This window comes from Syngnathus leptorhynchus, chromosome 13, assembly GCF_054491065.1.
Source record: "Syngnathus leptorhynchus isolate UIUO chromosome 13, UIUO_Slep, whole genome shotgun sequence".
Classification (NCBI taxonomy): Eukaryota; Metazoa; Chordata; class Actinopteri; order Syngnathiformes; family Syngnathidae; genus Syngnathus; species Syngnathus leptorhynchus.
The window spans coordinates 33,878-59,608 of record NC_141207.1 but is presented as its reverse complement, the minus strand read 5'-3'; the positions used below and the strand labels follow the sequence as shown (position 1 = coordinate 59,608).

Genomic DNA, 25,731 nt, shown 5'->3' with positions numbered 1-25,731 from the left:
GCTGGAATTTGGCCCAACGTGTCCCAACGCACACAAAACTCGTTCACCTCGTCTGCTCCTCCTCCTGCTTCCGATTCTTCCGCTTCCTATTAGACTTTCATCAGACAACTCGACATAGCACTGACCATCTGTCATGTTTTTTTTTATTCAAACATTAGGTATAACATCTACAACTACAAACAGACAAAAACAAAATAAGACATCCACAACATTACAGGGCAACTCCATCTTATATCCAGCCAGAGCAAGCATCTTACAGAAACAGCCTTTCAATCAATGAGGTCAGTTTTACAGGATTCTCCGTGTTAATAAGTTTTAACAATATGTTGTAGGATTTCTGATCATTCTTCCAATGAAGAATGTTTGATTTTGCTTTAAAGAGGTGGGATTTGTGTATATATTGTTTGGCCAACAAAATGAAAAAAAAAAATCTAATTTACCATTATAAAAAAAAAAGCTATATTTAACATCAGAGATAGTAAGAGTAACAAACAAGTCCATTGATGAAAGTCACACCAAGACCATCTGTCCATCTTCACGCCTGTAGCTCCAGAAATGCTTCAATGTTTGTGCAATTGCCAGTCAAAAATCGTCCGTGCTGCGCCAACTTTCAAGACCTCATAAGTGCCAGAGGAAGGCGCTGTTTATCAGCGCTAACCAAAGGCGTAGTCAAAAACCACAAAAGGGTTTTTACACTTGGAGTTCCCGCCACTAAAGCGTTCCGAGCGGGCGCTTTCCGGAAAGGTTCGTCTTTGGGCCCTGATTTGGACGATTGTTGCCATGGTCCAAACCTTAAATGGTGTCAGTGAAGTCACGTTATAATTGCTGCTATTTGCCCGTGCGGTTGCTGGCCAGTCCAGGCCCAGTTGACAGTCGAGATCTGCTCCGGGCTTTCGGGCTTGCCTCTCTGCAGTACTTTTCTTCTCGTCCTCATCCTCCTCGTCTTTTCACCCTTCACATTGCTCCACTTTGTCTTATTTTTCAGCTGTCATCCATGAATGACAACTTGCAATGAAATGAAATGAAATGCTCGAATCGCAACACTTCCAAGCTGCTCTGCTCTGATGTCGTCCCTCAGAACAAATTTTTAAAAATATATCAACGTACACTTTTTTTTCTATTTATTTATTTATTTATTTAGGAGCGTTCGCTCAGTCGGTTTGTTTTTGTTGCCTTGTGTCACAAAGCCAAATAGAAATGACCGGAAAAATTCAGATACTCTCAACGGAATTGAGGGAAAGAACTGTTGAGAGCCGATCGCCGATGTCTTTTCAGTCATTTATTTCAGAGACAAATGCAAAATGACAGGCCGAGCACGGGCTCCTGACGCCACTCTGACCCACGCCCTCTTTTAACTCAAAGGGTAACCAATCGAAAAACCATTTCCTATCATTCACGTTTAATGACATATTTTACAATGCTTTAGCTATTTTCTAACTGCAACCAAAAATGGGATTGCTGAAGTAAGTAAAAGAATTTAGGTTTGCTCGTGAAACTCATTTAAATGTAAGCACCACTACGTGGGGAATCGGCTCAACAGTTAGGACACCAGTTTGATGTGACGAAAATAATGAAATAAGAAACCTTGTCCAAACTTGATTGATCGTCTTACTCCCGATTTTGACGTGGCGACTAAAGTATGCCGCCCCCTGCTGTACGACTGGGAAAAGGCTGGATGCCCCATTGACGCCAGCACAGCTCAATGTTGATGTGACTTACGTACCTTTATAGAGTTTGCTCCGCTTTACCTTGGTCACCATATTGTCAATTCGCTTTCAATGTTGGAGTTGATCGTGTAAAATCAAGGCAAGGTCGTTCATGAATCCGGGCTACTTCCGGTACAGTATTTCCTTCGCCCCAAAGTTTCCGCCCACACCAAGTTTACTGTTGATTGACAACGGCGTTGACCACTCACTGTGCGCAAAGCGTCAGCCTTATGTTCGCTTCAGCAGACGGGCCAGTCACGAGACGCTCGACAAAGCTTTAAACGCCACACGGGCGAGGCGGGCGGACATCTTGGTGAGGGACCAAGAAATCCTCACAGCCGCCATCTTGGTGAGGGAAATAAAACCACAAGCCATCGACCGTCGTCGTTTGTTAGCAAACCACTTTTTTTGCCGAATTAACAAGCACACATTTGCACACTTGGTGCGATATTTACTCTTGTGAGGTTTTGTGGACACTTGACGCTCAGTCTGTCGTGTTACCATGGCTTCTCCGATACAACCCCGCCCTCACGCCTGTCCCACTTTTCCCTCGCACATGCGCACGCGTGCACAAACACACGCACACGCACACGCACAAACAGACGCTTATTGTGAAATTCTAATTCCAAATACAACTAAAAGCAACCGATTTAAGCGCCACAGTAGAACCATGCTCGTAATCTGCTTTGAGACGACAATAGTGTGGTGGTGATGGTGGTGGGGGATTAGTGTCGCAGGACGTTACATGAGTAACGAGGCCGTCAGCAAAACTATTAGTTGCCGTGCAGCTTGCAGAGGAGGCGCAGTGGGATTTCATGGGCGGCCTGAGACGTGTTCTTGTTTCTTCTCGTGTCATCTTGCCGTGAGGTCACGTGACTCAAAAAGTCGTTATTTCGCAAATCAAGTAGCAACAATCAAAACAAAAAACACACTTGAATTTGCATACACGGTCAAATGCGCTCACGGCCAGCCATAAAACTCATCGTAGTGTGAACAAACGCTTACGGTCTGTGTGATTATTATGGGATTAGTGGCGCCAAGCGCTTGAACGTGAGTTTTTTTGGTCACACGTGTCAGTGTTTTTGCAAGGCGGCTGCGTGCGGGCCAGTGCGTGTGCGCGTGCGTGGGTGGCACACTTTTTTGGCAACAAGGGACGCGCGTCCATTGTTTTGTGGCGTCCAATCAGCAGCCCAGTTTGAGCAAAGTCCGTTCGACCAATGGGAACGTCCGCCGTTCAGCTACCCCGCCCACCTGAGTTATAAAAACGCGCGCGGCACTGAGAGAGGGTGGGTGCACGAGCAGCTGAAGAGTACTGCTCCGGCTCAGGTGGAAATTCTAAATCTTCAACTGCTAATCTGCTCGACGGCCATTCTTGTTTGTAAACCAGACAAACAACAAGACGAAGATGGCGGACAGCAAAGTGGAGAGCGGCGGTGAGCTGAGCGCCAAGGTGAGACGCGCACGCACACGCCTGACTAATTAAGATTTGAACATGCTGCAGAACAAGCGCGTGCGCGCGCGTCCTTTACCTCTTGCAGCATCTCGCCAATGTGTTAAGCATTTGAATTCGACATCAATCCCAAAGATGATGATAAAGTGCGCGTGCGCGTGTCACCGGCGCGTTATGTGGGAATTGAGAGCCGATTTGGCGGTCAGCGTCTCTTAAAGTGAACACGCGCAATAAGAAGACGCGCGACGCTCTCTCTTTCGATTCAAACCGCAGACATTATTTGAAAATAAAGCTCATCCAAATGTCGCTTCTGTGCATGAACGGAGGCGTGTATTGGGCTTGGAGGTGTTTTGCTCGCAGTGCTTCCGTCCTCCCCCGCCGGCCGCCTCACAGCGGCGGTGGCCTCTAGCAAGGCGATTGGCAGGCAGGAGCCACCGGAGCGAGGGGGCCGGAGGCGCCGGACACGTCGGCGCCACTGCGGAGCTCAACCAAGCGCACGCACGCACGCGCGCGTGCTCTCACAACAGGACCCAGCATTCTGTCTGGCGGATAAAGATGTACCGGGAGTGTTTTGGGGGCCGCAAGAAATTTGATTGAGGTCTCTTCCTTGGATTTTAGCTTTGACTCCACACGGGGGCGCCATTCGTTGTCACGATGGATTGAGAAGGAGCAAAAGAAAGCGCAAATGGGAAGTTTCATCAATCACCAATGTTGAATGAGAAGGTGGTGTGATTGACAGCAATGTCAGAAACTGTCACAACTGCTGCTTCCACATTCAAGTGTGAAGAGACTGTTGGTGGCAGGTGATATCGTTCAGCATCCAAAGCCCAGTGGGAGGGACTTGGAAGCATGTAGCCCATCTGAGCCTCGGGATGGGATTGGGAGCCCACACTCTCCCCTAAACAGGAATTTTGTGGTCGACCTCCTAATCCAAGAAGCAAAGCACACGTTTACCTTCTGCATGATGTACTGTACTTGCATATGTTAGTGTGTGCGTGCACGTGCGCAACAATGCATTCAAGTAGATAAAAAAGCTGTCAGCAAATACAACTGTTGCGTTCAAGTTCGCATGAATAAGTTGAGGGAAATGAATGTTGCGTTCAAGTGTTTGTGGACATCCGAGGTGCGTTCAGGTGTTGGCGACAGAAGAGGCCATTTGAGGCTCGCTGAGTGTATATGTGTGTTTATGGCCTTTCAGGAGCTGAAGGAAAAGAAAACGGTGGAGGAGAAGAACGGCGACGACACCACCGCCAATGGAAAAATTGTGAGAGAGGCTCCTCTTCATCATCATCGTCTTCCTCTCTCAGCGTCAACCTCACTGTGCGTGTGTGTGTGTGCGTGTGTGTCAGGATGAGGAGAACGGGGAGCAGGACAACGAGGCGGAGGACGACGATGATGTGGGAGACGAGGAAGAGGAGGATGGAGAAGGTGCGCAGCAGTATCACATGTCAAAAATGAACTTTCTCAACACTGCGCGTACATGTCCAGGTGAGGAAGAGGATGACGAAGACGAAGACCTGGTCACACCTACGGGGAAAAGAACAGCTGAGGATGACGACGATGAAGATGACGAGGTGAGCGAGAGATGGGGACATGGCGCTCCTGAACGGCTTGTGCAACCATTCGCCTAATGTTTCTCAAAGAAGCAGTATCTGGTTAGATCCAGCTGATATCCGTCAAAGGGGCGTGTCCCGAATCGCTGAGCCCATTGTTCCCGTTGTTGTCGTAAACAGGACGAAGTGGAGCGGAAGAAGCAGAAGACAGATAAGTAGACAACAACTGACATGACGTCCAAACCTCAGTCCTCCCTTAACGTCCAGAAGAGAATTTGTTTGTATTTTTATTTACATTTTATATTTTTGTATATATCGTACGGAGGTCGGCCATCTTAACGAGTACCAAGCGGTGCTTCGGATACATTTGAACACCCCGAAAGTGGCAGCGAACACGAGCATCTTGGCGCAAGTCCGTGTCATACACACAACACACATACGCGCAAACACACACCCAGCGAGCGCAAAAATACACACAAACATGCACCCGTGCAGGGCAACCGATGCGTTTAGGTACACCGCGGTGACGAGGCACTTTGCCGCATCTGTTTTTCGTGCTAGTTTGTCATAGACGAGCGGGAGGTAGTGTGATGTCTAGTCAGAATGTTTTCATGTCCGTGTTGAGTTGTTGGAAAATAAAGTCATTGGATTTTGTCCATTTGGAAGCGTCTTTACTCAGTGTGCTGTGGAAAGGTACTGAAAAAAAGAGGCCGTTTAAAGACTTTGTATTTTGTACACGTCAAACTTTAATTCCAATCGAGGCTACACTGGTGCCATCTTTCCAAATTGTAATGAAAGGAAATGATGGCCCACCCAAGAAAAAGAGGAAACTGGGAGAAATCTTTCCCTGGTCAAAATTTGGAGTCTGTTTTTAAATCATATTTTTAATGTCACATTCTAACAACGCTTTGGCGTGCACAAAAAGCAAACAATTGCGCCGTAATTCGTTGTCTTGTGTGTGTACACCGTCGGGGCAGTGTTTCTTTAACTTTCTGATTTTAGGTACCATCTCGTCCTTAGCTATGTCCAAATTCGCAGGCTGCGTCCTCCGAGGTCGCTTCGAAGGCTGAGTCCTTTGTATTGTTGGCTGGTGAGTGAACGATTCCTACAAAAGAACGAATCTTTTCAGTGAACGAATGAACGAATCACTTCCTAAAGTGAAAAAAAAAATCTCGAATTTTTTGTTAAAATGATCTGTTCGAGAACGGGGACGTCCGGAAATCAAGGTTGGACTGTAAAAGAAATAGATGCAGCTCACTGACAAGTGCCGCTATTTGAGCAAATTTTAGAACAGTCCTGCGGGCGACTCATGCGGGCCTCACGGGCGACCTGGTGCCCGCGGGCACGGGGTTGGTGACCCCTTCTGTAGAGCGACTACTCCTTGCGCACACTCTTCCAGTGATACCGCTACTCCCACCTACTGCAGTGGATGTCTAATTACCTTTTAATCTAGTACAGCGAAAAGAAAAGAATGTACCCTGGTGTTACACGGGCCCCCCTTGGTATCGCCCCCCCCCCCCCTCCAGGGGGGCGCCCCCCACTATTTGACCACTGCCGTAGTGACTGATCGAAGCGGGCTGATCTTTGCGCATGCGCGCCTCAGATCGCGTGAGAGTCACAGATCGTGTATTGCCATTGGTATCGCCGGTATCTGCAGTGGACTTTGCAGCCAGGTGTTAATTTCAAAATCACGAGGATGGCTTTTCTTTTGGTCAATGCCAAAACGCGTATGTAAGGGAGCAACGAATCCGCGTAAACGTCCCGACCTTTTTTTTTTTTTAAACCTGTCATGTGACTTCCGAACGCATAGGGGAACGTCTTCCTAATGGTGAGTTAAAGCGCGTCGCTCGCTCGAAAATATCAACAATGTGCAGACTCCTATTTACTTGTGAAATTGGTTTTATTTGTGTTTTCTGACACGAATCGTTGTGTGGTCAGGATGGTTTCTATTGGATGCGTTTATTGAGCCGAGTCGTGTTCGCCAAAACTTTCACCTCTAGCACTGGCTGTAGATTTGTGTTGTTTCTTTTCGAGAGACGCCTGACTTAGGATCGTTTTGTTTTTGAAGTTGGTGTTGGATGTTGTGTGCTAACTTTGCAATGTTTGAATGAATGAGTTGTCTTGTTTGTTTGTTTGTTGCAGCGCAGAAATGTGGCTCCCGCAGCAGCTGTTACTGCTTTTGTTGCTGCTGGTCGACACTTCAGGTGAGCGACTAGGCATTCTGCGTTTTCCCCTTGAAGAGCGGTGTTAAAACGAGCGTACGCCTGATGTCATGTCATCTGGTATCTATCTGTGTTGCAGAGTCACTCGTCTTGCTGTCTGTTCCGGAGGAGGTTACGCTCGAAGAAGGCACTAGTGGCAACCTGACTATTGCTTCCAGGTGAGGTGCGGACCGGCAAGTGTCAACGCCAACAGGAAAGGATAGCTTTGGAGATAGATGGCCGCTCATCCTGAACGAAGGCGACCAACCGTTTTCATGTTGCTCAAAGACGGTTTGCTCGCTTTTTGGATTCCTGGCGAGTCGTGCGCTTCTGTTAGGAGATTTCTGACAAATACAGAAATCTGTGTCGCCCTGCGTTGATATTCTCAAATGTATTTAGAAATAATTTTCTCAGAACCCCTATGCCGATGTATCCAAATCATTTCTGCCTCCGAGTCTAAGGCGAGTTGCTGAAGTGTTCCGAGATTGGATGTGGAAATTTGGTTGGATTGAAATGATTTCTATTCTCTAGATCAGGAATTGGCAACCGTGTCTGTGGCCCTCTAGTGGTCTATTGTGGTATTGCAGGTTCCACGGAAATGGAAAACAATTGTAACGTTTTTTAAAAACAAAATTGATTTATTATTTAGATGGACTTATTTTCCAACTAATTTGGTGAATCATTTACGCATAAAGAATATGTCAAATGTAGCTGAGATTCCCAAAAATAGACATACAGATGCAAATAAATAGCATGTATAGCTCTATCCTCCATCTGTGCGAAATAGAATAATATTCCGCCAAACTAGTGGTCCCCAAGTTACTTCTTGGTGATAATGGTGGTCCCTTGGATGAAACCAGTTGAAAACATCTGTTCTTGATAACAAACATATGAATATTTTCTGACTGCAATTGCATTTATTTGCAGCAAAACACTGATAAATGTTGAATGAAAACGTATTGATTGCACATTTGAGCATCACGCCCTCTAGTGGCAGGGGTGTGACTGGCATGTGTGTGTTTGCAGTGCAGCGCTACCGCAGCCCCTGGTCATCCATTTGAATGTGACCTACAGCTCCAAGAGCAACTCGTCAGCCATCGTCGGGCTGCCGGAGCGGGTAAAGCTCGCGCCGCCGCCGACAAGGCTCCGTGACCCACCATCCCGCACCACTTTAGGTGACGCTGTCCGCTGGCGCCACCTCGGTCAAGTTCACGGCAACGGCTCGCGCAGCCGGACAAGTGACGGCGTACCTGCTGAGCAACAGCACAGACGGCTTTGGGTGGGTGGGTGGGTGGGTGAGTGGCCTCGGTGTAGGTGGCAGCGGCGCCTCGTGATACCGGCTCCTGTGTCTCGGCAGCTCGGCACCCCGTCTGCGCTTCCTGGTGGTCCGCAGTAACGCCTTGGCGCTGCTCAGCGAGGCCGTGGGCTGGCTCTACTTTCTGGCGTGGTCCGTGTCCTTCTACCCACAAGCCTGGGAGAACTGGAGGCGCAAAAGGTGTGACCGCCAACGTGCATGACTGGCGACCTGGCACACAACACGAGCGTGTGATGTAACACAGTGACACAACAACTCGTGCACATGGAATGTCCTGTGTGTGTTGTGACCTTTGACCTGATGTCATTCCAGCGTGGTGGGCCTCAATTTTGACTTCTTGGCACTCAACCTGACAGGCTTCTTTGCCTATAGCGTCTTCAACATTGGCCTTTTCTGGGCGGGGCCCATCAAGGTGATGTCACATCAGGGCCGGACTGGGAGATTTTTTTCAGGCCAGGAGTCATTTATGTAACCAAGGCCACTCTGGGCCTTGCCTACACGTGCATGTTCACAGCCACACTTAAATGCATGGGCACAAGCAAAAGGCATTTGTGCGCACACACATGCACACAATCATTCTTTGGGTTTTGTTGTGGGTGTTACCGGAAAAACCAATCAAAATCTCTCGAATGAGGGCGAGCAAAATATTCTGAAGGCCTCTCTGAGTTTAACCATCTGTCTGTGTTCTCCCTACGGTCAGTCCGGGCGAGCGTCACGTGATGTCATCACATCACGTGTCATCAAACCGCGCATCATGTGATTTTTGTACGTCGCTTCCTCTCCGCCAGGAGGAGTACCTGCAGAGGAACCCCAACGGCATCAACCCCGTCAAGGCCAATGACGTGTTCTTCAGCCTGCACGCCTTCCTGCTCTGTCTGCTCTTTGTTGGGCAGGCTGCCATCTACGAGGTATGCCAGCTGCTTCGCTTTCCCCAAATTCTCTTCTGGAGCGTGGCTGGAGCACTGTGCCAAAGGCAAAAGTTGATCTTCTGATGCGGCATACGGTGGCTCTGCGTCGTGCCTGCTTTCTGTGCAAGAGGGAAATGGATGGTGGATCCTGTGACTGCATTGCCGGTACAGTGTCTCAGCGTGAAAGAGTGTTTTGTCTTGCAGAGGGGGGCCCAGAGGGTGTCATGGACGGCCCGCCTCCTACTGCTGATAGGCTGGTCCTTTGCCAGCGGCACCTTCTTCCTGACTCTCTTTGGACGCATCAGCTGGTTGAACTACCTCTACTTCTTCTCTTACATAAAGCTGGCCGTCACGCTGGTCAAGTATGTGCCGCAGGTCGGTTTGCCGTCACCCCCGCCTCCTGTCCGCCGGCTTCCCTAGCAGCGTGAAGTGCCAGAACATTCCATGGAACAAGGAATCAGCTGGGTCCGCATCCCGGTTGTTTGTTTTTGACGGTCACCTTTCCATCAGGCCTTCATGAACTACCGGCGGCAGAGCACAGAGGGCTGGAGCATCGGTACCGTGCTGCTGGACTTTAGCGGCGGCCTGCTCAGCATCTCGCAGATGACCTTGGATTCCTACAACAACGGTCGGCGCCCTTCCCTCCCCACGTCCGCCTTCTCGACGTCGGCTCGGTCAAAGTCCCCTCATGCTTCTTTTCTTGCGTACAGACGAGTGGCGCCTGATCTTCGGAGACCTCACCAAGTTCGGCCTGGGCTTCTTCTCTGTGGTCTTTGACGTGGTCTTCATCTTTCAGCATTACTGCTTGTACCGCTTGCGGTACCAGGAGCTCGCCCACAGCCGGACGGAGTGAAGCGCCGCCTGCCGGCCGCCTGCCTAAACTGCAGGGCAGTCGCGCTCGACCGGTCATCCACATTTGTGGGCAAGGACATTCTTAAAATAAAATCATCAATGATGAGGTTGGGTTTTATTTTTATCTTAAATTTGGTGGTTCCTCCACAAAAGTTACTTCAACACTTTCTCCCAAAAATGTATCTTCTTCGGAGGGAGGGGGAAGATTTCTTTGAAGGAAATACCGTAAATTTCGGACTATAAATTGCAGTTTTTGTCATAGTTTGGGTGGGGGGGCGACTTATACTCAGGAGCGACTTATATGTGATTTTTTTCAAAAAAATTTGCAGAAGCGGGGGAACTCCGGTGCGAATATTATCTCTCCAAAGTCCCCACCCGCCGAGAGCAGATGTGGCACTTCTGCGCGCCTCACTGTGGCTCTTTGTCACTCGCAGAATAGTGAGCCGCTCGTGGACGGCGAGCAGGAGCCCATGTGTGAGCCCTTGTTCCACCAAAGTTCAGAAGAGTCGGCCTGCAGGGCCCAGCTGAGCAGCCGCGAGCCGGCCATTCACCAAGATTTGTCCTTTCCCGCTTGCCGTACCGTACGCGCAAGCGTAAAGGCCTGAAAAGGCCCACCGCCCAGTTGGTGTGCTCCAACTTCATGAAAGAACCCATTCGAACTAGTTTGCACCGTCTGTTCTGTGCTCACGCCTGACGCAGGAATGGCTTTTCCTCCTTTGATCTAAATGCCGAACGGGCCATCGGTAGCAAGCAGGGCTTTGGTGTCTTGGAAGACAACCACTTGACTATGGCCATGCTGCCCGCAATGTGTGTCCTTTAAATGTGTTGTATTCCCACAATGATGCTCGCTTGGCCTGCCATTGCCACTCCTAAGAATAAGAGTGTGAGGCGTTGTGATTTAGCTACTTTATTTTTGCATGGGCAAACATACTCAAAGAAAGGAATCCATCAGCATCGGCCAAATGCGAGAACTGTACATGTTGGGATGACACAACTTCCTTATTTCACCATTGACGTGGCATGCAAATATGAGTTCCTATGACAAGTTTTGCATTTGCGTTTTTTTTTTTTTTTAAGGGAAGAGCGTGGCGAAGACGCACACACGTGAAGCACGTTGCTGCCACATAGAAAAAAAGTTTCAAGATGGAATGTGATAAGTCAAAACGTTGATGAATGTGTGTGAATTCCACATTAAGCAAAACAAACGGAAGTAATATCTTCCAACTGGCGAATGCGGAGTCCTTTCGAAATTTTGAATCCGTTTTAGGGCTTGGCCTTGTTGTAACGCTAGTTACGGAGTGAGTCAATTTAATTCCTCAGTAAAAGACTGCTATCGACTTAAGCGGAAGTCAAACTTATTCCATTTAAACGTGATGACTTACCACCAAAAAGTGAACATTACGATCTCACGTTCAAGTGTGAAGCGGATGGTGTTGTTTTCCCAAGGGGGCCCTCAATGATGACGAGCCGCTAGCTTGGCTTTTTGCTTGCGATGTTATCGTGCGGCGTGAAAAGGACCCAAACAGGCGGGCGGCCTTCCAAAAACAATCCAAATGGAAACACAATGAAGACCAACAGGTATCCCTTTTTGTTGTTTGTAAATCCAAAAGTTTAGTGTAATAGATGTGTTAGCGTTTCATGCTAGTCGTACAGAAACAATGCCAAGTCACATGTCACGCGGACTGAACTCAATCTAGCAAATTGCATCCTTTTTATGTTTGCTAAAGCACATGCATCGTAGGGTGCCCGCCTAAAATGATGCCGCAAGACACAAATGACATTTTGTTGAAGAACAAGAAGCAGCTATGAATGCTAAATGCCCAAGCTATTCATTCAGCTTGTAACCGTGACAACCAAACCCACGGCCTTGCATTGTTTTCCTTCGGCGTGGCAGCTTCCGTTCTTCCTACTTTCACAAAATGTGATTTTCAAGTTTGATGTCAAGATGGCATCGCACGCACACACGTGGAAAGCAAAGAACATTCGGCTAAATGAACACAATGGTCACCTTTGGTTTGAGAGGGGGCGACAAAAAAAGCCCTTTGAGGGAATCAAAACTTGAAAGAAAATGTCCGAGCGATACAATTTACATGGCTTAGATCTTTTTTGCTCTCACGTTTCACTCGCTCATTTTTGTTCCTTTGCAAACAAAAAGTTTATCTTCCTGGCAGAGGTTAGCTTTCTACAACTTAAGCATCACGATCGCGCGCATATGGCTCTGCCACTGGTTGGTTCAACATTTCATATACATTCAAAGTATTTAGACACGTGTGTGTTTCATCATTGGATAAATTTAATAAGTGCACATGCAAAATAATAAAAAAGGCCAATCGGAGCTCAGGCCGGCCCGTGCTGTCGTTCACCACTTCGCTTAGCTATAGTGTCGCAGCAGTAGTGGCACACTTTTCCCTCAGCGCCCCGTTGTCTGGAGTGTCGAGTGCAACTAAAGTGTCAGCTCTCAATTAAGCGCTGTAGCGTTAAAGATGAGCTGATTTGGAAGTGAGTAGTAGACCCTTCCACGGCTGCCCATCCAATAAAGTCAAGCGTCAACGGCGAAAGGTTCCTTTTATGCGCGAGGCCAGCTTCGCTTTGCATCCGTTAAGCGTTCCGGATGTTGCGGTACTACCGGAAAATCACAAAGGGCAGCGGCCAGATGACAAGTTGACAGGACGTTCCAACAGAAATCCAAAAGGCTTCTTCATTGCCTTCAAATCTGGTTGGTTGGTTAGCTGATTTTCTTTTGAGTTGGTCAACTGGCAATTGGTTGCTTGGTTGATTAGTCTGCTTCCTGGCTGCTTGGTCAATTGGTCAGTCGAACAGTCAACTGGTTGGTTGATGGGTCAAGTCATTGGATGCTAAGTTAATTATTCCACTGGTTAGTTGGTCAGTATTTTGAGCTGATGATGTATGAACAATTTATGACTATTTTGTTTTTGAAAAGTACAAGTATTGTTTCAAAAAAGTAATTGACAAAGTGATTAATAATTGTAACATAAATATAGAGGTGTTTTGTTGGATTAAAAACGTGTAAATAATTCATTGTATTTGAAAAAATACTTGCATATTTAACCTTTATTGTATCTGTAATTTCTTTTGATTACCCCGTCTCAGTTATCATCAAAGAAGATGCAGAGCCAATCAGTGAAGGAGAAAGAGATCAAGAAAAATAGAAGAGGAGACGCAGACAAAAGTGATGATTAAAAGGTGATCAATATTGAAGGATGTTCTTATAGTAATCAAGTGGTGACATATTGCCAAGAAGGCGACACTCTAAATTGCGGGAGGCTTGTACGCATTGGGCAATATGTTGGTTGTTTTGTATGTTAGTCATTTCTTTGATCGGTTACTTGATTAGCCCACTGGTTGATTGCTCAGTTGGTTAATCAATTGATTAGCTGGTGGGTAGGTTGATCATTATTGGGGTTAGTTGCTTCTATTAGTTGCTGTTGGTTGGCTGATTGGGCAATTGATTGGTTAGTTGATTGGCTGGCAGACTAGTCAATTGCTTCATTTGTCGGTATGTCAATTGATTTGCGGTTTGGTCGGTTAGCCGATAAGTTAACTCGTTGGTTGTTTTGTTTTTGTAGAATAGTCAATTGATTGGTTGGCAGACCACTTAAGTAGGTGGTTGATTGGTCAGTTGTTGTTTTTTTTGTGGGGAGGGGGGTTGATTTTTGTGTCTCTGGTGGCTTTCCCCCACATGGTTATTGGTGCCATAGCGAGCATGTACGACGAATGAGCAGAATGAGCGGGCGGGAGTTCACCTGTGTTGTTGTCAGCCGACAAAGCCACGAATGAGCTTTGGCGGGAAAGGATTGCATGGCTGCCGTCAGGCAACTCAGCTCATCTTGTTGCTGCTAAAGGCAACTGGCACTGATGGCAAGTGTGAGGACACGCATAGCTTCTTGCTAGTTTGCGTTTTCCACCGACTTGCAAGGTTTTCTATTCCTCCTCCATACGGATTTCCATGGCGTTTAGAGCAGGACGTTAGCAATGCCTTCAAACGTTTTGTTTGAACCCTTTGGTGTTTCAAGATGCAAAGTTTCTGTCTCTTTTGTTTCCTTTGTGCTTTTTGCAGTCAACTTCAAGTGGGAGTCTATCATATAGCCCTTGAAGATTTTCCTTTCCTTTCCTGAAAGTGATGTGATATGATAGTTGTCCGCTTCTTGACAGGCGCTAAGAAATACCTTGAAAAGTTTCTTTTACTGGGCTGAAGTGTCCTTTGACTTTTTCAGGGTAGAGGATAGTGTTTATTAAAAAAAAAAAAAAAGATTTCATGTGCTCTACGTATTGCAGATTTCAGCGCTAGTGGATGTGGAAGGTATGCTCAGTGATCAACTTGCTTTGAATACGTCCAAGCGACCCTTTGTCGACCTGCGAGGCGGCGTAGCATCAAGCAATCTGGCATGCAACTTTTTTTGTTTGCTTTTCTTGCAGCTGTACCGGGAAATGTTTTTCCTACATTTGCAAAATATGTCATTCTTCTTGTTGTTGTTGAACCAAAGGAAGGCAAGGCACATTCTGTGGTTTCGGACATATCGTGCAAAACAGACTTTCAAAACGGTCTGGCGAGCAGGGCGAGAGGGATGGCGAGGACTCCCGGAAGAAGTCTTGGGCTGGGCAAAAAAAATTAAAATAATAGAGATAGCACATTCCCCATTGCTTGTACAAATCCTTTTCACACGTTGGCCTCTTCTCAAAACCAAGGCTTCGTCGCAGTGACGCAAGAGTGAGTGAGTCGCTAATCAGCATTTGGACAGCAAAAATCGCATCTCCCAATGAGATCGTCCTTCAACGGCGCCCTTCTTCACCACCTAAGTGATGCTTGCTAGGGTCCAAAGGAGCGGCCCGTACTTGAGAGCCACGTCGCGCTTTCACACCCATGCTGATTGTCAATCAGTCGTTCTTTTCCTCCTCTTTCTTTTTGTTCTTTGTGAGGACGTTGAAAAGGGGGAGGGGGAAAAAGTGCAAACACCAAGTTTGAATGAAAAAATAGTCTCGCTTTCTCTCACTTGTCTAAGTCTTTTGGGGAATAGAGGAAAAAAAAGAGCAAGGCTTATTTGCATATATGATAATAAGCAGCACCTGCAGGGAGGGGCGGCTTAAAGGCTGGATTGACGTCCTTTGCCGGCAAATCCTTGCGGCGACCGGTCTCGAAAGCAGTTTGCAGTCCGAGCGGTCCGTGGGCCGAGCCCGTGCCCGCACTAGGTCCGGAAACCGGATAGCGTAAATGGCCACCGAACAGAATGTTAGGCTGGAGTTAGGGGCGGTGTGAGCGCACGGAGACGAGATCACCATGTGTTTCAATTGCCCAGATACCAAGACTGAAACACACACACACACGCACAAAATTGTGTCCCATGGCTAAACAATATCACGAGAAATCCGATCGAGTCCAACCACACACGGCACAGGGTAACAAAGCAGAACACGCCGGTGCCGTGACGTGTGTCAAATGGGTCGCAGCCGACAAACGTACGTTTAACGTGCCGGTGTGCCGCTCGATGTACAATCCGACGCCGGGTGCCCACAGCGGATGAACTTTGTAAGTGTGAGGTCGGGACCAACCTGGGCTTGGTAGAGTCCACCGGGGTCTCGAGGCGCGATGCCCACAAAGGAGGAGCGAGCAGCGGGGGGCGTCCCAGGGGTTCCGGGAGCCGAGTACGCTGTTGCGATGACATCGTCAGTGTACGGGCCCGGTTTACAAGTGGCAGCATAAGCACCCGGTCTACCAAGTGGCAAAGGGTCACTCGTTTTCACCAGACGCTGCGCTTTCCGCAAAAACGACGTAGGAAGGACAAACCGGCCAATGGGGCGGGAAAATGCACACTGACCTGAAACGACGTCCAAGGAGCCCAACACTTTCAACTGTTAAAATCGGTCAACAAATGCGCAAGTTGCAACATGAAGATGTTCAAGATTGCAATTCGAGTTTTTTCGTGAGAATTTGACTCGTTGACGCCGCGGCTGGAATGAGCTCAACGGTTTTAAACGGGAATGAATCGAATCATTCAATGAGAAGTAGAAATGTTGAATTTGGGCTTTTTGTTTAAAACTTGAGGCATAACAATTTAGGACAATAGGAATCTGACAGAGCCAATTTGAGGGCTAGAAAAAGGGTCAAATGTGGTGGTTGTTTTTGCCGTGTTAAAATTGTCAACGTTTTAAACGTCAACAGGTTGAAAGGTGTGGAATGGCAGAGAAAACGCAAACGCAATTCTGCAAAACCAGCAGCCGCTTGGGCTCCAAAGCACTTACTGGGCGACGTGGGCGAGCTTGTGGCCGCCGCGTCCGAGGAGGTGCCGGGGGGCTTGACGTCGGCGGGCCGACCCAAGGGCGACGGCCCCAAGCTGGGCGCCAGCATCTGAGAGGACAGGTAGTGGCCGCTCGCTTTGAGCTGGTTGCTGCCGTTATGCTGCAAACACAAACACTGCTCAGGGTCGAGACTGAGACCGAGACCTGAAACCGAAAGCGAGATAGGCTCACCGAGCTTTGATTGGCGGGCTCACAGGCCAGAGAGACCAGATCCTTCAGGGGGTCCTGGCCCAGGTGAGGAGGGTAACGGATGGCTCCGTGCGGGAAGTAGGACGAGGAGGCAAAGTGCAAAGACGGCGACGGGTGAGGGCGGGACAGGCCTGGACCACCACACGCGCACACACGCGCACGCCGTCATCAGTTTGACTTTTTGGACTTTGGCTCAAAGCTGGCTCTCTGCGTCACCGACCGCTGTGCACCGCGATGACAGGCCGATGATGCTGAGTGGAGGACCTCGGCCTGGGCGAGTCCTCTCGGGCTGAAGGACTATCCAGCTCGGCCTTCTTCACCGGAGGAGACACACCTAACGCGCACGCATTGAGCGAGGTCAAAAGGATGCACACGCTCGCATTTCTTTTGCTTTACCTCCTTCCATGTCATCCGTCCAGTTTCTGGAGCCGCTAGCCGGGGAGGACGGCGAGTGGTAATATTCTCCTCCTGGACTGTTCACCTCCTCGTCCACAGAGCCCGATTTATGCCGCTTGCTCCTGCGCAGCACACAGCCACGTCTTTTAATTTTCGGGGGCAAAAAATGGAGTGATGGATTGATTGAACTTGATTTATCCCACAGTGGGAAAATGTACTTGTCGCAGCAGCGTACCAGAGTGCAAGAATACAAGAGACAAACGTAAAAATGGATAAATAACAGACAAGGACAAAGACAAGCGCCACTAGTAGCGGTAGAGACGAAACACATGATCAGGTGCCACGCAAGTGCGTGTGCTTACCCGCCGGACGAGGTGCTGGCGAGCGATCGGCGCATGTTGACAGGCTGGGGGAGCGCTTGGTTAAGATCATAGGCCAGGTGGCCTTGAAGCTCGCCAATGGAGAAACTCGGCGCCACACCCGAGACGATGGGAGCTACAAAGGCACCCGCAGACGACAGTGACCCGTCGACAAGCGATGAAACATTGACGCGTCACCCCCCCCGACAACTGAAAATGACAACGTGGGGTAACGACCCGCTTTCCAGCTTTGGTCGCGCGACGTTGGCAAACTGAGCCCACCCGGCACCTTGATATCATTTTGGGTCAGTGGCAAAATGGTCCACTGAATGCGGTGAGGCTGAACGAAGCGTGCGCACAAAAAAACGCAGGTCGCGTGAGAGCCGACTTACTTCTGGACACCCGCACCAGCTCGGTGACGTTGAAAACTCCAGAGGTCACAAAGGCATCTCGGAACTCGGGACCGTCTGAAACATGAACCGCAGCGGGACAGTCAGCCAAGGCCACGAAAGTACGGCGCTCACGGTAGACTATGCGCAGGCTTACCCGTCACGGCGGCGCGACCGTCCTCCTGATCGGATGCCGTCTGAGCGGGACTGCTCCCCTCCTCGGCCTCTGCGTGCACGCAAAGGGAAAAAGAACGTGGTGTGGCGTGAGCCGTAGACGACTTTATTTCTATACTGTGGCGCGTTTGGCAACAAAGCGTGTCGCAGTTAGTGACGGGACAACTTTAAGTTATAAGCAGACCTTGTCGTTCGCGCCAGGACCCATGATCAGAAAGCAGAAGCGTACTCGCCTCTGTGATGGACGTAGTAGGCCAGGTAGAGGTCGAGCTCCTTGACGGAGACGGAGATGTGCCCGGGCTGCACGCACAGCAGCGGGTTGGCGCACTGGCCACCCTTGACCAGACGCTCGCCATCTGTGCTCTCCAGCGGGATCCCCTTGAACAGGATCACCATCACCAGGTCCAGCCGCCACACCTGCGAGGCCAAAAGGGGCAGGCAAGCAACTCGAGCGATTACCCCACCCCCACCTACCCACCCCCCATCTCCCCAACCTTGTCGGCCTGTCTGAGGCAGTCGATGCGTCGCATTTTGCCTTTCTGGTCAGGATTGGACAGGACGCAGCAGGCCGCCTTCTTGCCCGTCACCGACATGGCAAAGTCCTCTCGACATTCTGGACGGATGTCTTTCCGCAGTTTGGCCAGAAGGCGACTGGCCCATTTCTGCTTCACCTGCCACCAAAACAACAGGGGCAGGACTTCACTGGATTTCATGCGGACGCCGGCATACCTGACCTAAACTACGATAACTAAACTGCTCTAAGAGGCCAATGTTCACCGAAGTTTTTTTGGGTGGTGGGGCAAAAGGCTCCTTGGTGCTATATATAACCTGGTTTAAGCAACAATTTGTTTTTCCTCAATTATATGATAAAGGGTGTCAATTGCACGTGAACTTTCAGAATCTTCTAGGGGCCCGGTCCCTCTCTTCTGTCGACTGTAGTTCTAAATTATGGGGAGCACACAACAGCAGCAGCCTGCTAGTTCGATGAACAAAAATGTCCGGGCACCCTCTCGTGGACAATATTAGCATTAAACATGGCTGTCCACCACGGTGCCCGTCCCAAAATCAGATCATCACGTTTAAAGCTCCGCTTTTAGGAAACAGATCATTTGAACACCTCGGTTACATGCTTATTCTTGTACGACTGCTATGTTGTTATCTGCGCTGTTTCTAATATTTTGACCAATGAAAATATTGAAAACACTGCAGTACATATTGCTCACCTCTAAAACCTAAGCACAAAATGGTTCACATAGGTTGGAAAACGGTTTTTTTTGACTGTCAGACAAGGCAAGTACTAGAAGCAGCCCCCTCCAACGCACCTCTGCCTTCTCGCCGAGGAGCTCTTCCTTAGCAGCCCGCTCTTCATCTTTGGTCATCCTCTTCTCGTGCTTCTTGAAGTACTTCCTCTTTCTGGCCTGCAGGTTGAACCACGTGTAGGCGAAGGCGCGCACCTGCGGCAGCAGCGCCTCAATGAAGGGGTGGAACTCATCCTGAAAACAAACACAAATGACCATGCGGCCACAAATGCACCGAGTTGCTCTCGCTGGCACAAACCGAGGCGACGAGTGCGCTCGGCGTTCCCAAATGACTCGCACACGTCTCGAAAGTGGTGATGGGGGAAAAAAAAGGCGAGTTGTTGAAGCCGGCAAAGGGCTCTCCTTTAAGGTCCTGGTTTTGCTCCTTTGAGCAACTGAACGTACCCTTTTCTAATTTTGGAATTAGCTGCAAGAGAAGACAACATCATAGTTTGAGCCTTCAAATGTGCCGAAGTCAAACAGCAGCGCGGCGGAGTTCCACTCGTGCCCTGGCGAGGTGAGTCCCCTCTTTCTTTTAGTGCCAGTAAAAATGCCAAACACAAAATGATACCACTTGCAAGGAGTCGCCACAGACCACGATCGGCACCCAGACGCGAAAGCAACATCGCACCCTCGGCCGCACCTTTTGACTGTTAGCAGCAAGTGGACCCATTCCACTTGAGAGAACCTTCCTCTTCCCCTATTACAAAACAGTCACAAAAATGTGAGTTTAACACAAATGTGAGATGAGATGTAAAGTAGGTCAGTGGTGTCTGCTGGAGAGTTCAAAGTGAGCTTTCAAATAAACACTAGGGTCACTTTGCATCTTCTTGCCCATCAGCTGTCACAATAACAACTGATGCTAGGCTCTCCTGCGCTACTCCTTGAATTTGCTAACGAAGGCTAGCACTGGCACCGCAGCCCGAGCGGCGGGCGGGCGCTCTTTGCGCAACTGCTCGCCGGGACCGGAGGCCCTCTGTCGGCCACACTTTAGTCCCGCCGTGTCCGACTGCGGCCATTTTCTGCTGAGTAACATGCACGCGGACGCGCGCGCTCCGCTGCCTGGTGGAAGCTGAACTTGGCTTTGCGCCGTCCCAGCCGGTCAGTTGCCCCAGGCCCTTGCGAGCCTTCGAGCGGCGTTTGCCTCGCCGCGTGGCGGTGCGGCGCGGCGACGATGGAGCCCGGGGGGCGACACGAGCACCAAAGCTCTCACTCCAAACTCCCTCGCGATAAGCCAACACTCCCAGTTGAGCGAGATCCGTGGCAAAATGGTGTCGTGTCCCGCAGTAAGCACCCAATGTTGCCCTTTTTAGTGGCGTTCGGACAAATTCGGCGTCAACGCTAGACGCTCTGAAAGCCTGTTGAGAACAATATAACAAGTTTTTACCCTATTGTCGAAGGCTAACTTCCGCCCTGTAAAGGAAGCCCTTCAGAGGCAACTCAACTCGAAGAGTTATGCTTTTCAAGCGCAAAACGTTTCGTGTCGCTTTCTATTACGCCACCGAATTTTAGTTCACAGCGTGAATGTTTCGGGCGCTCGAGCAGTCATTTTCTAAAAGACGCGAGTATCCGCCAGTGTCCACATGTTCTGGATTTAGCTTGAATTTTGAATGAAGTTTGGCAATGGACTCACCAACGTCATACTGTTCCAGAACTAAACATGGGACATTTGGATCAGAGAAAGGAAAAGCAGTAGCACAAGTTTTGTGCCAAATGAATTTCCTCACTCGGCTCCGTGGCCTTTTCTGGGCACGACGCGTTCGGGACTCAAAACGGCAGCGAGCGGAACCGCTTTTGCTTGATGTTGTTGTTGTTGTTGTTGCCCTACCATGTCCGAACCGAGCCGCCAGCCGAGGATGTGGAAGCCAATGTCAAAGGCGGCCCATCTCCAGCCGCCTTCCTTTCTCATTCCATAGTCACGGCCGACACCAGCTCCGTGCCAGCAGGGTAAAATCCAGGAGCGCAACCGTCCCGCGTCGAGCCTCGGACAGCCTCCCCCTCCTCCCTCTCGCTCGCTCGCTCGCCCCCTCCCTCTCCCGGCAGGCTGCGGCAGAGCACGATGGACCCACGTTCACCTTTTGGGTTTACCTCAGCCAAAGAGCCCGCCCCCTTTCCCTTGGTCCATTATAATGGCCATACTATAGTATGTAACAATCAGAATGAAACCACTTCGGTATTGAGTTTTTGCCCCAGAATGTAACACGAGCTTGTTGTACCATCACTGAAACTGACGTTTCATACAAACAGTTGTGTATCTTAAATAAAAGACAAATAATAACCATAAGACATCTATTTGCTTCGCATGGACAGCAGCTCACCTCGAAAATGCATAAAGAAGACTTCCCAGTTTTTGCAAAGTTGAAAGAGTCCCCATTGCCAAAACGTATGAAATTAAAATGTTCGTGTTCATTGTAACAAGTCGCTTGCATGCGCGCGCGCGCGCGCACACACACACACACACACACACACACACACACACACACACACACACACACACACACACACACACACACACACACACACACACACACACACACAGTCAGCTGCAAAGTGATGGGGAAGTCGGCCACATTGGTCTTGTATCACAATAATAATTAGATTTTGATCTGCCGTTTGATTTCGTCTTTATGTCGACGCTGCACTGTGCCTGGGGGCGCAAGATGTGCGCATGTGCGCGCGCATGCATGCGAGCTGCTGACTCAGCCTTTTCCCACGAGAGCCTTTCTGGCTCCCTCTGTTGGTTGTCGCACGGAAAGAACTTAACACGCGAGGGATAACAAAAATTCGCATTTCCAGTTCATCGCGAGAACGGATCAGTGAGGGAACAAATCCTGAGTTTTCCGTTCGCGAACGAGTCGATGGGTGCCTTTCCGTGCATCAACGCATCAATCAGTGAACGTGTTGCGTCTCCTAGCGTGAACTATAAACCAGAATGTAGATTTACGATATACTAATAGGTAGGTTTTATATAACATGTATGCATATATATGTGTATATGCCTAAATATTGTTATCCAATATATCAACTGCAGTTTCACATTAGATTGCTGATTTGAGATGTACCTTTATTAATAATGATGATGATTATTATTATTAAATGGACTCAAGACGACGCAGCTAACTCTATCCTACTGGGATTAACGGAAATTATAGCGTTTTTGTGTTTTTAAAATAATAGTCTCTCAATAGTTTATTTTTTATTTTTTAAACCAAATCACCAGCAGGGAAATATTCAATTAAGAATAAACTGTTGTTACAAATAAGCAACATTTAGTACAAAATAGTATAAATAAACAGTTAACACGGATTACAGTTTGACATTCGCTTTTATCCATCCATCCATTTTCTGAACCGCTTAGTCCCCACGGGGGTCGCGGGCGTGCTGGAGCCTATCCCAGCCGTCATCGGGAAGTAGGCGGGGGACACCCTGAACTGGTTGCCAGCCAATCGCAGGGCACACAGAGACAAACAACCATTCACACTCACACCTAGGGACAATTTGGAGTGCATGTTTTGGGGATGTGGGAGGAAACCGGAGTGCCCGGAGAAAACCCGCGCAGACACGGGGAGGACATGCAAACTCCACACAGGGAGGGCCGTAGCGTGGAATCGAACCTGCACCCTCCTAACTGTGAGGCGGAAGTGCTACCCAGTGCACCACCGAGCCACCCTTGGTGTTTTATAACAATAATAATAATAATAATAATAATGATAATAATAATATTATTACTGATATTATTATTATTTTAATACACATTTATGTTATAACTTGTCTGGTGTTTTATTTCTTGTTTTCATATTCGCCAAACAAAACCTAAAAATCTGACATTTGGTTAACTGCTTTATATGACAATATGTATACGTGTTTTACGTTGTTATATGAGTTGGTGTCCCCAAAATTAACAAATGTTGGCATAACGTTTTTTTCCAACCTTTTATTCAAACACAAACACATATAATATAAATATACAGGTAAACAGATGTTTGTCTTGAAAGTCATCTTCTAACATTACCTGGAAATAATACAGCAGAGGCACACGCCTGCGCTTGCTGCAAAGACCCTCCCAACTTGCAGTAACAACCCAGGCTAAACTCGAAGCTCTAAGCTACAAATCTTGTCTCCTGGTTGTAAAAACGTATGTGGATAAATGATAAGGAAAAAGAATCAAGCACACCACTGGACTTGGTGACGAAAGGCAGACAAAAGAAAAGATGTGAAATCATCTTTTGTCCTACAAGCTGGTTTCTTCCGCGTGGTCTCGGCACACTTCCACAACCTTGTCGTGGTAGCCCAACACATCTTCCTGGTCGCCCTCTTCCTCCACCTCCCTCCTGTTGTCACACAAGACAACACGTGCGTTAGTCGCTGCCGTCATGTCGCACTCGACACAAAGTCGCCACCCGCACGCAATTCTATCGCATTCTATCCTTTTGTTGTCTGCCAGTTTCTCTTGGCTGCTTTTGTTGCCGTGTCGTGCACTACCCGCCTATGGGACTTTAATGGGGTTGCAATTTTTTTGTTAAGAGTGGAAATATTTTTGCAACATATTTCGCTTTAATTCGCTTTAATTCAAACGGACATTGCGCTGCTCCTTCTGGTGTGCCCCTATGAGGCAGCGTAACACACACACACACACACACACACACACACACACACACACACCGAATAATACGAGCAAATCGAATGTGATAACACAAAGCTGCACTCATGTCACACCCTCATTCAAAAACAAACATGTCAGCTTTATACGTATTTTGACTTGTGCGCTCTAGAAGCTTTCTAGCTTTGGCAATACCAATTCTAGTTTTGCTCTGCAATCTGTCTTCTGTATTACAATTGGTGGCTTTAAAAAGTAAAAGGTAAAGTAGTTTGCTTAAATCCACAATGCCTGAGTCTATTGACTGTACGTTTTATTTTTAAGTAAAGCTTGACGCTTTTTTTTTTTTTTTTTATACTAGATAAGCGGTTTGGAAGATGAATGAATGTTTGCTATCTGCCCCCGGAAATCACGTTTGGAAAATAAATCGTAATCCGATTCTTTGCTTGCAACACAAAGCGAAAATAAAAAATTTCCAAGTGGTAGCTCTTAAATCGAAGAATTTAAACTTCACTGGTTGAGTCCCTGGTCCAAGGCCAAGCTAGCGGTCAAGGTTCATTGTTTACTGATGACGTTGCCGTGCGTGCGTGCGTGCGTTTGTGTGTGTGTGTGTGTGTGTGTGTGTGCATAAGTGGGCGTAACCTGTCGTTGCCAAACAGCCTGTTGAGGAGGAGGAAGACAAAGATGACGAAGAGGAAGACCACCACGGCCATCAGGCCCTTCAGCCACGGCTGAAGCGTCATCGACCCAGAGGGGGACGCACGCACACCTGACGCACAATTAACAAAGACATTCTTGGTGTCCCTTTTAAAAAAAAAAAAGGGTAAGGAATACAAAATTGTCCTGGAAACAAAATAGTGGCCATTTTTTTCATTTATTCATTTGTATTTATTCATATCAATATTTATTCATTGTGAATACAATTATTAAAATAAACCATTACAAATGTTTATTTTTAAAAATGGAACAATTCATGAGCTTCAACAACAAAGTAAAAACATGACACCTATTTCGTAATGGGAAAAAGCTTGTATGAATTTTTCAGCTATGTATGCATTTATCTCCATGTTTTAAATTTAACTTATATTGTTTAAATGAGAAGGCGGCTCGGCACTGGTTAGCACATCTGGCTCACAGTTCAGAGGGTGCGGGTTCGATTCCACTTCTGGCCCTCCCTGTGTGGAGTTTGCATATTCTCCCCGTGTCGGCGTGGGTTTTCTCTAGGCACTCCAGTTTCCTCCCACATTCCAAAAACATGCTTGGTAGGGCGATTGAGTACTCCAAATTGTCCCTAGGTGTGAGTGTGAGTGCAAATGGTTGTTCGTCTCTGTGTGCCCTGCAATTGGCTGGCAACCAATTCAGGTCCCCTGCCTACTGCCTAATGACTGCTGGAATAGGCTCCAGCACGCAAGCGGGACAGAAAATGGATGGATGGATGTTTAAATGAACTATTTTGCATGTCTATGTAAATATTAAATAGATTATGAATGGTATACTTAATAAATATGACCATATGACATAGTTATTCATTTTATTATTTATGTGTTATTATCACGATTCAAATAACCTTTTTAACATTTGTCTAACATTTGACCTCATCTGTTTTGAAATTGCCGCACAGAAGTTGGCCCAACACTGATGGAAAAACTAAACAAAAACAATATTTTACCTGTGTGAATTGAGGCCTGGGCTGCACTCTGCAGCGCGCACAAGACGACGAAAGGCCAAAACATCCCGAAAGTATCCCAGTGGCTCGTTCACGCACAAAGACCGACAACGCACGGCAATCCTCGAGTCTTTCCTTTTACTGTGGTGACCAAAGGTCACCAATATGTTGTGCTTTCCAATCAGGGTGCGAATCATAACGCTAACTGATACGTTAGTTATTAGCAGCGCACAGCTGCAGTATTGAACTGAAATCAACCTAACCTAGAAGTACTTATGGGAGAAACGAAAGGGGTTAAAAAAAAAACTAAGAATAGGCCCAAAAGTCGTTAGAATCTTCCCTTCACAAACAGCTCCTCATGAA

At 48.0% G+C, this 25,731-nt stretch overlaps 3 protein-coding genes and 1 long non-coding RNA gene across 7 annotated transcripts; 2 read left to right on the top strand and 2 right to left on the bottom strand.

Moving 5' to 3' along the window:
* The first annotated feature begins 25 nt into the window (after positions 1-25).
* Positions 26-10,091, top strand: ctns (cystinosin, lysosomal cystine transporter). Of its 4 annotated transcripts, XM_085927191.1 has the most exons (15): positions 26-281; positions 3,094-3,156; positions 4,355-4,420; positions 4,506-4,584; positions 4,645-4,730; positions 6,852-6,913; positions 7,011-7,089; positions 7,937-8,027; positions 8,086-8,189; positions 8,268-8,405; positions 8,538-8,637; positions 9,014-9,133; positions 9,338-9,508; positions 9,644-9,761; positions 9,844-10,091. In XM_085927191.1, exons 3-15 carry the CDS (start codon positions 4,410-4,412, stop codon positions 9,984-9,986), a joined length of 1,302 nt encoding a protein of 433 aa, XP_085783317.1. In that variant the 5' UTR covers positions 26-281; positions 3,094-3,156; positions 4,355-4,409; the 3' UTR covers positions 9,987-10,091. The 4 variants fall into 4 exon arrangements, with proteins under 4 accessions (XP_085783317.1, XP_085783316.1, XP_085783313.1 ...); XM_085927190.1 differs by lacking the exons at positions 26-281; positions 3,094-3,156; positions 4,355-4,420; positions 4,506-4,584; positions 4,645-4,730 and adding an exon at positions 4,941-5,799; XM_085927187.1 differs by lacking the exons at positions 26-281; positions 3,094-3,156; positions 4,355-4,420; positions 4,506-4,584; positions 4,645-4,730 and adding an exon at positions 6,305-6,537 and having other exon boundaries at positions 6,826-6,913.
* Positions 10,092-15,129: 5,038 nt separating this feature from the next.
* nfic (nuclear factor I/C) lies at positions 15,130-21,129 on the bottom strand. The gene is given in 15 exon segments (XM_085927186.1): positions 15,130-15,309; positions 15,554-15,651; positions 16,244-16,408; positions 16,411-16,620; positions 16,710-16,823; positions 16,886-17,007; positions 17,248-17,380; positions 17,637-17,711; positions 17,791-17,859; positions 18,041-18,224; positions 18,302-18,478; positions 19,130-19,300; positions 19,365-19,532; positions 19,749-19,805; positions 20,934-21,129. Coding segments are annotated over 15 exon segments (1,845 nt in total). The 5' UTR covers positions 21,015-21,129; the 3' UTR covers positions 15,130-15,288.
* On the top strand, positions 19,217-21,439 carry LOC147046670 (uncharacterized). Its single transcript, XR_015067847.1, has 3 exons — positions 19,217-19,438; positions 19,533-19,622; positions 21,022-21,439. It is a non-coding gene; the product is annotated as an uncharacterized LOC147046670 (long non-coding RNA).
* A 1,729-nt stretch (positions 21,440-23,168) lies between these two features.
* smim24 (small integral membrane protein 24) lies at positions 23,169-25,435 on the bottom strand. The gene is made up of 3 exons (XM_085927193.1): positions 25,372-25,435; positions 24,345-24,471; positions 23,169-23,436 (listed from the first exon to the last, which is right to left on the bottom strand). The coding sequence occupies exons 1-3, from the start codon at positions 25,433-25,435 to the stop codon at positions 23,337-23,339; spliced, it is 291 nt and encodes a 96-aa protein (XP_085783319.1). The 3' UTR covers positions 23,169-23,336.
* Positions 25,436-25,731: the final 296 nt, after the last annotated feature.

What these genes read in the sequence shown, in the direction of transcription:
- ctns (XM_085927191.1), top strand. An exon ending in AACCTGACTATTGCTTCCAG is followed by an intron (nt 7,090 to 7,936) that starts GTGAGGTGCGGA and finishes GTGTGTTTGCAG; the next exon opens with TGCAGCGCTACCGCAGCCCC. An exon ending in TGGTCAAGTATGTGCCGCAG is followed by an intron (nt 9,509 to 9,643) that starts GTCGGTTTGCCG and finishes CCTTTCCATCAG; the next exon opens with GCCTTCATGAACTACCGGCG.
- smim24 (XM_085927193.1), bottom strand. Translation starts at nt 25,435, where the DNA reads ATGTTTTGGCCTTTCGTCGTCTTGTGCGCGCTGCAGAGTGCAGCCCAG. An exon ending in CCAGGCCTCAATTCACACAG is followed by an intron (nt 24,472 to 25,371) that starts GTAAAATATTGT and finishes ATTGTGCGTCAG; the next exon opens with GTGTGCGTGCGTCCCCCTCT. An exon ending in AGGCTGTTTGGCAACGACAG is followed by an intron (nt 23,437 to 24,344) that starts GTTACGCCCACT and finishes GTGTGACAACAG; the next exon opens with GAGGGAGGTGGAGGAAGAGG.